The 13,851-nt window shown below is 50.7% G+C and overlaps 1 protein-coding gene across 4 annotated transcripts in view; it reads left to right on the plus strand.

Annotated features, from left to right (window-relative positions):
- The window catches only part of SYNJ2 (synaptojanin 2), a 106,185-nt gene that overhangs the window by 57,872 nt on the left and 34,462 nt on the right, over positions 1 to 13,851 (plus strand). For all 4 annotated transcript variants that reach the window (XM_058735772.1, XM_058735770.1, XM_058735769.1 and 1 more), the window contains exons 6-11: positions 2,082 to 2,143; positions 6,915 to 7,011; positions 9,441 to 9,613; positions 11,113 to 11,194; positions 11,949 to 12,098; positions 12,174 to 12,339. In XM_058735772.1, the coding sequence (XP_058591755.1) occupies positions 2,082 to 2,143; positions 6,915 to 7,011; positions 9,441 to 9,613; positions 11,113 to 11,194; positions 11,949 to 12,098; positions 12,174 to 12,339 (730 nt within the window). The remainder of the gene's footprint in view (positions 1 to 2,081; positions 2,144 to 6,914; positions 7,012 to 9,440; positions 9,614 to 11,112; positions 11,195 to 11,948; positions 12,099 to 12,173; positions 12,340 to 13,851) is intronic.

Here is a 13,851-nt window from a genome sequence, read left to right on the forward strand (position 1 = left end):
ATGTCTGATGGTGCAGATGAATCCAGAGACAGTATGTTCGTAATGTTCAACAACAAGCAAAGCCCAACAATATACTTCAAGAAACTTTCTATCTTAAAATGATGCCAGGCCTGGGGCACCCGGGTGGCGCAGTCAGTTGAGCATCTGATTCCCACTCAAGTCATGATCTCACGGTTCAGGGGTTTGAGCCCCACGTCAGGCTCTGTGCTGACAGCTCAGAGCCTGGAGCCTGCTTCAGATTCTTTGTCTCCCTCTCTCTCTGCTCCTCCCCTGCTTGTGCTCTGTCTGCCTCTTTCTTAAAAATAAAAATTTTTAAAAATTTAAAAATAATTTAAAAAAGATGATGCCAGACCTACAGAAAAGTTGTAGGAACAGGAGAGCGAACTCCCATGTGTCCTGTCCCCAGATTCTCTCTAGGTTAGCCTCTTGCCCCCCACACATGCTCTCCCTTATTTTCCGAACCACTGGAGAGCACGTTGCACACACATCATGTCTCCTTACTTAGTACGTCAGGACGTTTTTCCCAAGAGCAAATATGTTCTCTTGCATCACCGCAGGAGAGGCGCATGCTCAGCACGTGTACAGTGGCACAGTGCTCTAATCTAACGTCCAGTCCACGTTTCAGATTTATCAGTTGTTTCTGTAGTGTCTGCCGTGGCACTGTTACCCCTTCAGTCCGGGATCCAGGCCAGGACCCCGTCCTGCATGTAGCTGTCCCATCTCTAGTCTCCTTTGATCTGGATCAGTTCCTCTCCCTTCCTGTCTCCTGTGACATTGACATTTTTGGGGAACACATGTCTTCTTTTCCTTTAAGTTGGAAGTGCCTCAAGTGGGGGTTTCCAGGGGTTTTACTGTGATCAGGTTTAGGGTGTGGATCCCTGAGACCACATCCTTGTCAGCGTGTCCCATCTGGAAGCCCGCGGTGTCCATGTGCCCCCTCGTTAGTGATGTTAATTTTGGTCACTCAGGCAAGGTGCTACTCCATTTCTTCACTTAATGTGTCATCTCTTTCAACTAATAAGCCTCCAGGAGAGACTCTGAGACCATGAAAGCATCCTATTCCTCATCAGTCTCTCCCTTAACATTTATGATCAGTGGGTGGTTTTTGCTGAACCATCCTTTACTATGGCGGCTATAAAATGATTTTTTTCCCCCACTGCTCTCTCCACATTTATCAGTTGGTGTTCAGCTGTAAGGAAGAGCCCTCCCTTCTTCCCCATCCACCTGCCCACCTCTCTGTCTGCTCACTCATCCAGCCAGCCAGCTGGCTCTCATCCATGTAGATTCATGGATTCCTATTTTATTATCAAATTATAATCCATTACTGTCCTTTCTAGTTCAGTGATCAAATTGTCCCAGATTTGTCCAGAGAGAGCCTTTCAAGCTGTCTCTAATAACAATATACAGTTGTTTTTTTTTCATTTTGAGTAGAGAGTGAGCATGAGTGGGGGAGGGGCAGAGAGAGGGAGAGAGAGGATCCCAAGCAGGCTCTACACTGCCAGCACAGAGCCCGATGTGGGCTGGACTGGAACCCACAAACTATGAGATCATGACCTGAGCTGAAACTAAGAGTCAGACGCTCAACCAACTGATCCACCCAAGTGCCCCATAACACTATATAGTTTTATAAGTTTATTTTTTAAGCTTTTGGTGTTAAATAGGTAATTCTAAATAATAAGGAAAATTAGTTTGCAGGTAGCTATAACTCAGGTTTTAGGGGGGGTTAGAGTCTCTGGAGTTGCAGAGGAGGTTGAGAAGTAGTTTCATGCTCCCTGATTGGCTTAGCCTCACCTCTGCTCTGCAGGTCTGACATGGGCCTCATGCACTGACCCTGAAGTATCTCTTCTGCCTTTGGAAGGGTTCCAGCCGGTGTGGTCCATGCAGCGTTAGGACGGGGCTGCAGCACAGCCAGGCTCGGGCTTTGAGACCCAAGTTCAGCGCTGGTCTACCTGATCTGTGAATAGGTCATAGAGGGGCGAGAGGCTGCAGCCTGGATGGCACTGGGGGCGACATGGGAAGACCATCACTTCCTGGGTTCACGGAACAGGAGGAATCACTAATGTTATTTCTCTTTGCTTTAGGTTGGCTCTCATCATCTGAGACTCAATAGAGGCCTAGAAGCCAATGCCCCTGCTTTCGACAGGTAGGGTTGTCTGGGACCATCCTTGGGAGTTGTCCCCCTGCCCCATCAGACAGTGCCACAGGGACAGCAGGGGGAGGGGGCCGCCCCAAACCCCGGACCTGCATCTGCCTTTTACTTTGGTTCTTTGCGCAAGAAGGGAGTTTATAGAATGGGACATTTAGTGACTCTCGGAGTTCCCTGAAAGTTCATTAATACTGAGGTTACACTTGGCAATTATTTTATCTGCCCAGTTCCTTCTTAATGAAGCTTTATTCCTTTGTCCTAGTTAACAAGGGATAATCTATAGGATATTTGTAGCTGCTTCTTTTTCTTTTAAAAGTAATATATTTCAGGGGTGCCTGGGTGGCTCAGTGGGTTGAGTGTCCGACTTTGGCTCAGGTCATGATGTTGCAGTCCGTGAGTTCAAGCCCCGTGTTGGGCTCTGTGCTGACAGCTCAGAGCCTGGAGCCTGCTTCTGATTCTGTGTCTCCTTCTCTCTCTGCCCCTCCCCCCACTCATGCTCTGTCTCTCTCTTTCTCAAAAATTAATAAATGTTAAAAAAATTTTTTTAAAGCAAATAAAAATATATTTCAAGATTTAAAAAGCTATAGTATAGAAGGTATAAAGTAAGAAGTTAAAAAGTATTCTAACTTCCAATTCCTACTACTAAGGATTTCACTATTAGCTTTTTACATAGCATTCTAGAAAAACATTTGGCAGATAGAGATTTCATTTTCCTTTTTTTTTTTTAATGTTTGTTTATTTTTGAGAGAGAGAGAGAGAGCACAAGCAGGGGAGGGGCAGAGAGAGGGAGACAGAATCCCAAGCAGGCTCCACGCGGTCAGCGCAGAGCCCGACGCAGGGCTCAAATTCACAAACCGCAAGATCATGACCTGAGCTACAATCAAGAGTCAGATGCTTAACCGACTGAGCCACCCAGGTGCCCCTGGAGTTTGTTTTCTGAACCACAAACTGGACCGTTACACAACTTGCTTAAGAACAGCCATCGCTAACCTAAACCATAACTTGTATTTGAAATAGTTAATCGCTTCTTAAGATATTTGCAATTTTGATCTAAACGCTAATTTAAAAAATGAGTAAATGTCATAAAAATTCCAGGAGCGATTTTTTAAAGCATTTTAATCCTTCTGCCTGAATCTCCACCTGGACCTTCAGTCTGTGTGCACCCTTCTTGTGTTCTGCAGACGGGTAACAGCAGCCCGACCTTGACCCCTGATGGGTGCGTCACAACCAGCAGGCTTTCCCTCTGAGGACATGTGAAGTCTGCTAATGAAAATGCCGTTGCCTGTGTTCAGAACACTGTTAACGTGTTCTGTGCACTGTGTGCATGGAGTTGTTTGAGGAGACACTGATCTGCATTCAGTGTTCTTCAGAAATGGAAAACATAATTGGAAATGTCCTTCCTCCCAAGCTGACCACAAGTAGAAAGGAAGACACCTGCATGCTGGGCTTGTTTCAAAAGCCTTGTGTTTATGAGCTTTTAAAAAATATGCATATATTTTAAGAACATTTACACCCAACTTCAGCATTTTTAAATCCTGCTAGTGTGTACACCCGAGAGGATAAGCCCCCTCTTTTCTCACAGGAGCCCCTTCAAGACCGCAAGCCCTTTGGGGCACCTGGGTGGCTTAGTTGGTTGTGTCAGACTTCGACTCAGGTCATATAGTCACACGGTTTGTGGGTTTGAGCCCCCCGTCGGGCTCTGTGCTGACGGCTCAGAGCCTGGAGCCTGCTTCAGATTCCGTGTCTCCCTCTCTCTCTGCCCCTTCCCCACTCGTGCTCTGTCTCTCTCAAAAATAAATATTTAAAAAAAAAAAAAAAAAGACTGTAGGCCCTTTGACCAGCAGCTGCCACTGAAAATGTGGCTGACTGCAGCCTTCCTTCCTAAAGCTTTCTGGCCAAGAGGCAGCTGAGACCGTGTGTTCTCACGGGCAGGGGCCGGGGCAGGAGCTGCCTGGCCTCACACTGGGTGCTGCCCCGATGCGCTGATTTCAGTCGCATGTGGGAGCGCGGGCATCCGATTCTCTGGCACACCCACCTCAGTGGGTGCTGGGGGTCCCCCCGAGGAGCTGGGCCACGGGTCCCTGGAGGTGCCCCCCATCTCTGGCACATCAGGGGGCTCTCAGGAGTTTCTCTGTTCTGTTATGTGCTTGGTCCAGAGTAAATCCCTTATGCCCCCACCTGCCCCCACACAAATCCCCTTTCCGTGGGTAGTTTGAGCCCCACAGAATACCTGTGGCCAGTGCCGTACCGTTCAGTAGGTTGTTCACTACTGCCTCTTGCCCACCTGCCGTCTGTGGGAGGGAAGTGGGGTCCTTTGGCTGTGTGGGCCTGAAGGGGATCTTGTCTTGCTGGTAGAGTTTGGATGGAAGTATTAACCCTTTTCTGGGGGCGGTGCCTGGGTCTCACCTGTACGGGACACTGGACCCCTGCTCCTTCCTCCCTGTCTTTGCTCGGAGCTGCCCACATCTGCAGTTGTAGGTGGACATTGCCGTCCCCTCACTTCTGCCCTCAATATGAGAAAGATGCTGTCCAACAGAAACCAACCTGACTTCTAATTCCCCCCCCCCCCCCACCCCAAGTTTTCCACAGAACTCCACTCAACGGTGAGATGGGCAGGCAGGGGAAGGACCCTGGGTGCACAGAGCAGGGAGGCCAGGCTGAGTGTCTTGCTGGCCTTAGTGTGGCTCCCCTCCCCCCCGCCCCGAGCCCTGAGGGGAGTCTTAGCTTCTCACCGATCAGTGTATTATCCTGCTTCAAAATGAAAAGGAAGGAAAGAAAACCCAACTCCTATGTGCCAAGCGCTGTGCTTGTCACTTTTATTTGTTCTTTTAGTGCTCAAAACCATTTTTTGCAGGAGGAGGATTAGCTTTATGGTACAAAGGACTCGCTCAGAAGGGATGAATAATTTAATCAATGGTGCTTGGGCTGTTGACATGAATGATGAGTGATATCGTTTCTCATCCACCTCTGGGTTTGGAATCCTTTGAGACGCAGGTGTAGTCGCTGCGTGGGGCGGGGGTGGGGGGGGCAGGGGTCACACGCCAGCCTGATCTCTGACAAGCTGCACTGTGGGAGGCAGCTTGCACGCGTGGCCACTGTGGGCTTCCGCACATTTCAGCCTTGAATCACCGGTGCTCACTCCGTGACCGGCAGAGCTGGGCAGCTCAGACTTGCCACCAGAGCAGAGGCCCCTCCCTGTTGGCTCCATGGGTCTGACCTCCGGCCGGGACACAGCTTCCCCAGGCAGGCAGACTCGGGAGAGTCCAGAGGGGCTGAGCCACGCACATCCCGTTTCTTCTGGTACCTTCACCAGGGTTGCTGCCGTGTGGCACGCCCTGGGGACAGAGCCCGGGCTTGTGCGGCGGCCCTGACTGCGCCAATCTGATGGAGCCACACCTCTTCGGGTGGGTGGGAGTTGGGGGGGCAGTTGAGGATCGCAGGGAGGAAAGGGCTGCCAGGAGCATCCCTAGAGAATTCCCACACACACGGAGCTAGGAGCTCGCCCTTAGCTAGTCAGCAGACGACCTAAATTCAAACTGCCCCGTTCAGGATCCATATTCTACTATACTGTGCTATCCCTCGAAGTTGGCACGAGAGGATTTTTTTCCTTTATTGGGCTGACATTGGTTCGTTTGTGCTAATCAACTTAAAATGGGTTTATAAAAGAAACATACCCTAGAAATTCAGAAAATACAAGAATGTATAAGGAGGAAACGAATTTTAAGTCACGTAAAATTCCACCACTTTTAACGGTGTGGTGTGCCATCATCGTCTAGTCTTTTTTCCATATTTAGGCAAAAGACTGCATGAGGAAAATACAGTTTACATCTGCTTGTTGCATTGTCCTCTCCCTGTGTTTTTTTTTAAATTATATTTAAGCATTCCTACCATGATTAAGATTATAAAGTTAACTTTTCAAAAGCTGGTAATAAAGGATAAATATTAGTCTCTCCCCAGTATTTTATTTTTTTTTTTTCAACTTTTTTTTTTTTTATTTTTTTTTATTTTTGGGACAGAGAGAGACAGAGCATGAACGGGGGAGGGGCAGAGAGAGAGGGAGACACAGAATCGGAAACAGGCTCCAGGCTCCGAGCCATCAGCCCAGAGCCTGACACGGGGCTCGAACTCACAGACCGCGAGATCGTGACCTGGCTGAAGTCGGATGCTTAACCGACTGCGCCACCCAGGCGCCCCTCAACATTTGTATTTTTAAAAGTCCTTGATCTATGAATATTTTCCTAAAGCTTGAAATTTTACTGTGCCTTCTTGTTTGGGTTAAACATAATGAAATATAATGTGCTTAGATAAAAAACACTGAGGTTAACAGCCCTCCTACCAGCTTTTCTGGTTTAGAGAAGGAAGGTACCAAGTGAAATTAGAGATTAATTTCACAGACATGCATGTTGCCCTTATGAAGCTGTGTTAGCTGTTCTAGATTTAAGGGGGGGACTTTACAGGAAGTGCGGCATTTCCTCTGTCTAGCGTTCTGCTTGTTTAGAAGTCTGATGTGCTGTAAGTTCTTGGCCCGAGCCTTTCATGCAAACGGACTGTAGACATGCTTGTCCCTGACAGTGGGGTTGGTGGCTGGGAGAGACTGGTTTTCTCCCCGCAACCCCCCCAACCCCACCCATTTTGTGTCCTGGAGAACAGCTCAGCCCGGACCTCTAGTGCCATGCAGGTCCCTCCTGTACCCTCTCCCCTCGAGGGTGGAGCCGTCAGCCTCTGTCCTGGTGATGTGGGCTCACGGTGCCGCCCTGCTCCGTTGTAGGCATATGGTGCTTCTGAAGGAGCAGTATGGGAAGCAAGTGGTCGTGAACCTGCTGGGGAGCAGAGGCGGAGAGGAGGTGCTCAACAGAGCCTTCAAGGTAAAGGCCCTGGGGGTGTTGGGTGAGGGGCCCCTGCTCAGAGGCAAGCTTCTGTGCTGGACTGGGAACAATAGCACTGCTCTCGCCTCGTCTGGGAGTTTTTCCCCATCAGCTCTATAGCCTTAGGTGATTTGGGCTCCTGATGTACGAAATTTAATGTTTATGAACTGATGGTTAGAGAATTTGCTCAAAGTCAAAACAAAGCATCTCCCTCCTCCAGCTGTGCTTCCTCCAGACTCACACTGGGGCTCTGAGGGCTCTGCATAGCCAGGCCCCTTTGCCTGGTTCTCTTGGACACACGTACACCCGCACACGTTTGGGCTTCGCCCCGCAATCCCTGACTGCTCAGGGCGCCTGAGCTCCCCTTTCCTTGCTTGGTCTGGCTCTGCTGCTGGTCAGCGCCTCCTGGCGAGCTCACCCAGACACCTGCGGGGCACTCGGTGGAGCTCTTAAGGGCTCCCGCTCAGTGTAAAGCAGGGAATCTTACATGATTTCCTCCTGCTTAACTTCGGCCTTCAAATCTCCCATCCCTGTCTGGGCCGCCCCAGAAAGCAGCTTCCTTTGCCTGGCTCCCCACGGGCTCCCTGAGGCTGTCTGGGCACTTTTGGGGCTGGTGTAAGGGGGAGGGGCCTACCCAGGGAAGGAAACGGGGCCTTCTGTTCCCAGAGCTCCTGTGTATATTCAGTCTACTACGTGAAAAGTTCCAGAATGAGCTGTGGGCGACCTCCACGCCCCTTTCTCAGTGGCCCATGTCCCTCACTTCACGGAGAGAAGCCCTTTGGTTGTTCCAAGGGCAGGGAAGCCACATATGGGGAGAGTGAAATCAGACCTCTCCTCCTGCGAAGCCTCATGGGAGGTGGTGTTTGCTGCCTTCCTGACCCCCGACCTCTGGCCGGTAGGAGCTGAACCCCAGCGGGTGCTCGTTTCACTCTGCTTGGAAAAGCCATGTGCTCAGATCAGACTTTCTGGTGGCCAGTTTCATTTGGCCAGACCTGCTCTTCCTGTTTGGTGTGTAGCAAGCTTGCTGAGCTGTCCCCCCTCCCTACCCTCTTGGCAGCAACGTTGGCAGCTTACTTTAAGGAAAGGGAAAACCCAAGAATCTCTTTTCCCTTTATGCCGTGAGCTGTGGGGAGAGGACGTCCTCAGCGTCCTCCCGTCAGCTGATGGAAGTGCCCCCTGCTGACAGGCTCCTCTGTCACTAGCGGGGCTGGAGGCAGCCGTGGTCCAGTGGCCCAGCAGGAGGAAGGTGGGCTGCTGGGCAGGTAGGAGGGAGGAGGTGGATGCCACCTGGAGGTGACCAGCCGGTGTCATGTAGAGCTGTGGCTCCCTCAGCCCCGAGGCCCGTGCACCGGCTGCCAGCTTGCAACCTGCAGTCCCTCAGGCCACAACTAGCCAAGGTGCTCGCTCCAAAATGTAAAGTCGCTAAGAGGTACGCTAGTCAGCTCAGCTGACTTCTTTTTCATAGCCAGACTTTCCCGACGCTCGCAGCCACGCACTGATTGGCATTCTGGCTCACAGTGGATGGGCACTTTGAGTTGGAGGGGCCACAAGGCTTAAAGTCCTTCTAGTCTTTCAGAGTCATTAGACTCTCTGGACAAGCCTGACCTGAAACTACGCAGGAGGGCCTGGGGTGGGACAGACCAGGGACCAGGTGCTCTGGCAAGGCACCCGGTTCATCTTCTGTCACGGGACTCTCGAGAGAGCCAAGGAGTGGCCAGGGAGGTTCCTCGTGTGGAAGAGAGGCCTCGGTCGGGAGTACCAAGCTGCCTGGAGCCCACCTGCTATGTGTCCCCATCTCTGGCCCCGCCTCCCTTCCAGGTCAGGTGCCAGCCTGGGCCCACTGGCCCTGGCCACCGGTCACCCCCATCCTGAAGTTTTACTGGGCTGTGCCTCAGGCATCTCCCTTCACGGGGATCCAGAGGACCTTGATGGGAGAACTGGACACCTCTGAGCCCACCCACCTGAGGCTTCACTTGTCAGTATGGGACTGGTTACCAGGGCAACAGGGAGCTGCATTATGAGCTCCACAGCCTGCTGGGCCTCCCTGCCCCTAATGGGCCCGTGGTGCTTGGGTGCCTGCAGAACAGAGTGGTCCTTCCATCATCAGCGCCCGCCCAAGAGTCCTGCGGGAGGGTGATGTCAGTACAGGGCTGTGAGCTGCCCCACGGAGCCAGACCTGCTCTGGCTGTGTTTTGCCCAGGGTGGACCTTCTCCCCTTCTGCAGGCAAGATGCTCTGTGTGGTATGGTCCTCCAAGTCTTTGTTCTTCTCTCTCAGGGTCAGGACCGATGAACAGCTTGGTCCACCATAATGCCTTAAAGCTAAACCGTGTGCTCGAGCGAGTGCCTTGGGGAGCCACACGGCTCCAGCTGTGCTGTCACTGCGTCCCTTCCCTCCTTCCCCTGCCACCCTTTCCCTTTCCACTTTCAGAAGTTGCTCTGGGCTTCTTGCCACGCCGGCGACACGCCTATGATAAACTTTGACTTCCATCAACTTGCCAAAGGCGGGAAGCTAGAGAAGTTGGAGAACTTGTTGAGGCCCCAGTTGAAGCTCCACTGGGATGACTTTGGTGTGTTTACCAAGGGCGAGAATGTAAGTCCACGGTGAGTCTCCACCTGCGTCCTCATGCTCCCGCCTGGTGACTAGTGGAGCGGCCGGGGGCCTCCGGGGCTGGGCGCCCCCCTTGCTGCTCAGCTGCCCTTGCAGTTTCCTGGAGCACAGGCTCAGGGATGGGGGGGGGGAGTCCCGGGTTCCAGCCTCGTCCTTCACCTTCCCACCTTCAGAACGTGCTCTTGAGGTTTGTGAGAAGATGGTGAAGCCTGGTTTTCTGGCAAAATAAATTATTATAAATGGACTAGGCTGAAACATAGAGTTATGGTGACCATAGACCGTATCATGGAGGGGCGCCTGGGGGGCTCAGTCGGTTGAGCGTCCAGTTCTTGATTTCAGCTCAGCTCATGATCTCATGGTTTGTGAGTTCGAGTGCCACATCGGGCTCTACGCTGACAGGACGGAGACTGCTTGGGATTCTCTCTTACCCTCTCTCCCCCTCTCCCCTATGCTCACTCACTCTCAAATAAACATTAAAAAAAAAAAAAAGAAAAAGAACTTATTGCCCAAACTGATGAAAGCCCACATGAGTGAAAGGGACAGTTGGCATGAGCCCCATTGCCCGAGGACACTGGGGTCTGGAGTTTCCTGCTCAGAGCTGAGCGGAAAAAGGAAGCCTGCTTTCCTCAAGTCACAATGCAGTCGATCCTCACTTTTCACAGATTCTGTATTTGCAGATTTGTCCACTTGCTAAAATTTATTTGTAACCCCCCAAATCCATCCTTATGGCCCCATCACGGTCGTCACGGACCTGCTCAGAACCGTGAAGAATTGCAGTCACTCAGGGTGTAAGGTGATGCTGTGCCTTCTGTTTCAGCACTTCTACTAGAAAGTGTCCTTTCTGTGGTCTGTTTAGTGCCACGCAGTCACATTTTTATGCATCTTATTGGTGATCTCACTGTTTAAAATGGCCCCCGAACATATCGCTAAGCGCCGCCTGGTGTTCCCGAGCGCAGGAAGGCTGTGATGTGCCGAATGGGGGAAATACGTGTGATGGAGAAGCTGTGTTCGGGTGTGTTATGTGCTGTTGGCTGCGAGTTCAGGGTTAATGGATCGACGATATGTATTAAGGTGGCTTTACACAGAAATACACATAAAACAAGGTTACATGTCGATCATCTGATGGAGATGTGTGAACAGAGACTCGGGGGAACCTCACCCCGCATTCTTCTAGAAGCAGTAGTTCAGCATTTGCTGATCTGCCAATGGTACGACGCACGAATTGTTCACGGCAGCTTTCTGGAACCTAACTATGGCAAATGATGAGAATTGGCGTATTTTATAATGACCCAGGTGTGCAGACTGCTGAGAAGGGTACGTGCCACTCCAGCGGTGCTGGGGTCCCTCAGGGTGTATGCCGGGGGTTCTGGGGGGGCCACTAGAATAGGTGACTCCTGGTACCATTTTGTTTGGGAGTCTACAGGCCATTCTTCTATGGCTGTCGTTCCCCTGACCACAACTTGTAACCATTTGCATTTCTCGTTTTCCTAAGTTTTCAGAAAGGCACGCTGCGGATGAACTGTCTCGATTGCCTGGACCGAACCAACACCGTGCAGAGCTTTATTGCACTCGAGGTCTGTCCCTGCGTCGTGAAGCCCCTCGGGCCACCCGGGCCGTGTCCCATGCCTTCCATCAGCAAGATGAGGGTGACATCACTGGGCTAACTTTCTACCTGTGAGGAGGTGGGGCAGAGATGTGGCAGGCATCCGAGAGGTGCTCCTGGGCGGCTGGCCTGCCCGTTCACAGCATGCCTTCATCCCGTTTGTAGGCACACTTTTGGGAATGCATCCCGGAGATGGTGGCACAGAGGTCCAGGTGACACCTTGAAAAACAGTAGTTCTGTGTCACAATTACCACGAATACAGTTTGGCAGGGGCAGCGTGAGGCTGGCTGAGATGATCGGAAGCCTGGGAGGGAGACCAGAGCCTGTCCCATGGCCCGCTGGCCCAGTGCCTGGGCGACCTCTCCTGGCTCACTGCTGGGAGGAGGGGTGGAGTCACTGCTGCCTGCCAGCTCTCCCTGCTCGCTCGCCACCCCTCTGCTGCTCAGGGGTGGGGCATCGGGAGGTGGTCCGGAGTAAGGGAGCCAGAGGAGGGCTGGTGGAATGATAAAGACAAAGTTGGACGAAATACGGGTGAGTTGTGGTGGGAAGTCCTGTTCTTTGCTGTGAGCATTCCTCAGTCTCTAGAGGGGTACAGGGCGACCCAGAATCTGCCGAATAAGGAGCTCCCTGAGATAATGCCTGGTGAAAGTCACCCGAGGCAGCTGTGGCAGCCAGGAGCTTCCAGGTGAGCAGACAGTGACACCTGTCCCTTTCTTGTCACCCAGGTTCTCCACCTGCAGCTCGAGAGCCTGGGGCTGAACTCCAAGCCCATTGCTGACCGCTTCGTGGAGTCCTTCAAAGCCATGTGGTCTCTGAATGGGCACAGCCTGAGCAAGATGTTCACGGGCAGCCGGGCCCTGGAAGGGAAGGCTAAGGTAGGGGCAGACCACAGGGGGCAAGGGAGGGCCTGCACGGATCCCTCTTACAGCCTGTGGTCTGGCTCATGGCAGGTGGGGAAGCTGAAGGACGGGGCCCGGTCCGTGTCTCGCACTATCCAGTCCAACTTCTTTGACGGGGTGAAGCAGGAGGCCATCAAGCTGCTGCTCGTGGGGGATGTCTATACCGAGGAGTCTGCAGACAGAGGAAGGGTACTCCTGGACAACACGGCCCTGCTGGGTAAGAGGGTTCCCACTCCACTGTGTGGAGGTGCCAGCTGCCCTGCTGCCCAGAGGGAGTATGTGTGTTGGGGGTGCTGGCCAGCCCTTCCCCCTCCTCCTCGTGCAATGTCAAATGGCAGGTAGTGACACTCCCCTGAGCTGAGCTTCTGTGCATGCACTTCTGGCCCTGACCTCAGCCTCACTGCTTGCAGCTGTGTTTTGTATTCTTGTATGAGACAGTCAGTCTTGTGCAGCTGCAAGAGGAGGCTCAGGAAAAAACAGAGTTTATTCCTCAGAAGTAGGGACCTGTAGACCGAAAATGAGATGATGGGAAAAGATGTTTTATGCAGATGAGAACAAGAAGAAAGCTGGTGTAGCTATGCTCCTAGCAGACGAGAGAGACTTTCAAAGAAAGACTAACAATAGACAAAGAAGGGGTATTACATAATGATAAAGGGGTCCATTAAACAAAAAGATACATAACACGTATAAGTATATATACGCCAAACGTATAAGCTCTAAGATCTACAAATATTAACAGACCTAAAGGGGGGGCTTGACAGCAGTACAGAAAGAGCAAGGGACTTTAATACCCCATTTACATCAATGGGTAAATCATCCAGACAGAAAATGAATAAGGAGACAATGGCCTTAACACATTAGACCGGATGGACTTAACAGGCATAAACAGAATATTCCACCCCAAAGCAACAGAGAACACATTCTTCTCAAGTATAGATGGAACATTCTTTGGGATGCATCATATGTTAGGCCACAAAACTAGTCTTAATAAATTCAAGAAGATTGCAATCATATCAAGCATCTTCTCTGATCACAATGGTATGAAACTAGAACTCAATTATGAGAAAACTGGGGAAAAAACACAAAAATGTGGAGATTAAACAACATGCTACTGAAAAACCAGTGATGGGTCAGCAAAGGAAGGAAGGAAGAAATCAAAGGATACCTAGAGACCAAAATAAACAAACAAAACAAAAACCAAATACAACATACCCAAATCTTTGAGATACAGCAAAAGCACTTCTAAGGGGAAAGATCATAACAATACAGGTCTACCTCGGAAGCAAGAGAAAGCTCAAACAATCTATCTTTACAACTGAAGGAACTAGAAAAAGAAGAATAAATGAAGCCCAAAGTCAGTAGAAGGAAGGAAATGATAAAAGAGTGGAAATAAATGAAATAAGAGATTTAAAAGCAGTAGAAAAGATATATAAAACTAAGGGTTGGTTCTTTGAAAAGATAAAACAAAATTGATAAACTTTTAGCTTAGACCATCCACGAAAAAGGTTGCTAATCATAAATGAAAGAGGAGAAATTGGAGCTGACACCACAGAAATACAAAGGATCACAGAAGACTACTGCAAATAGTTCTATGCCAACAAATCAGACAACCTAGAAGATATGGAGAAATGCCCTTCTTCCAAGACTGAATCATGAAGAAATACGAAATCTGAATAGACTGATTCCTAGTAAGGAGATTGAATCAATAATCAAAAACCTCCCAAAAGGG

The sequence above is a fragment of the Neofelis nebulosa genome, chromosome 6 (genome assembly GCF_028018385.1).
Source record: "Neofelis nebulosa isolate mNeoNeb1 chromosome 6, mNeoNeb1.pri, whole genome shotgun sequence".
In the NCBI taxonomy this organism is placed as follows: Eukaryota; Metazoa; Chordata; class Mammalia; order Carnivora; family Felidae; genus Neofelis; species Neofelis nebulosa.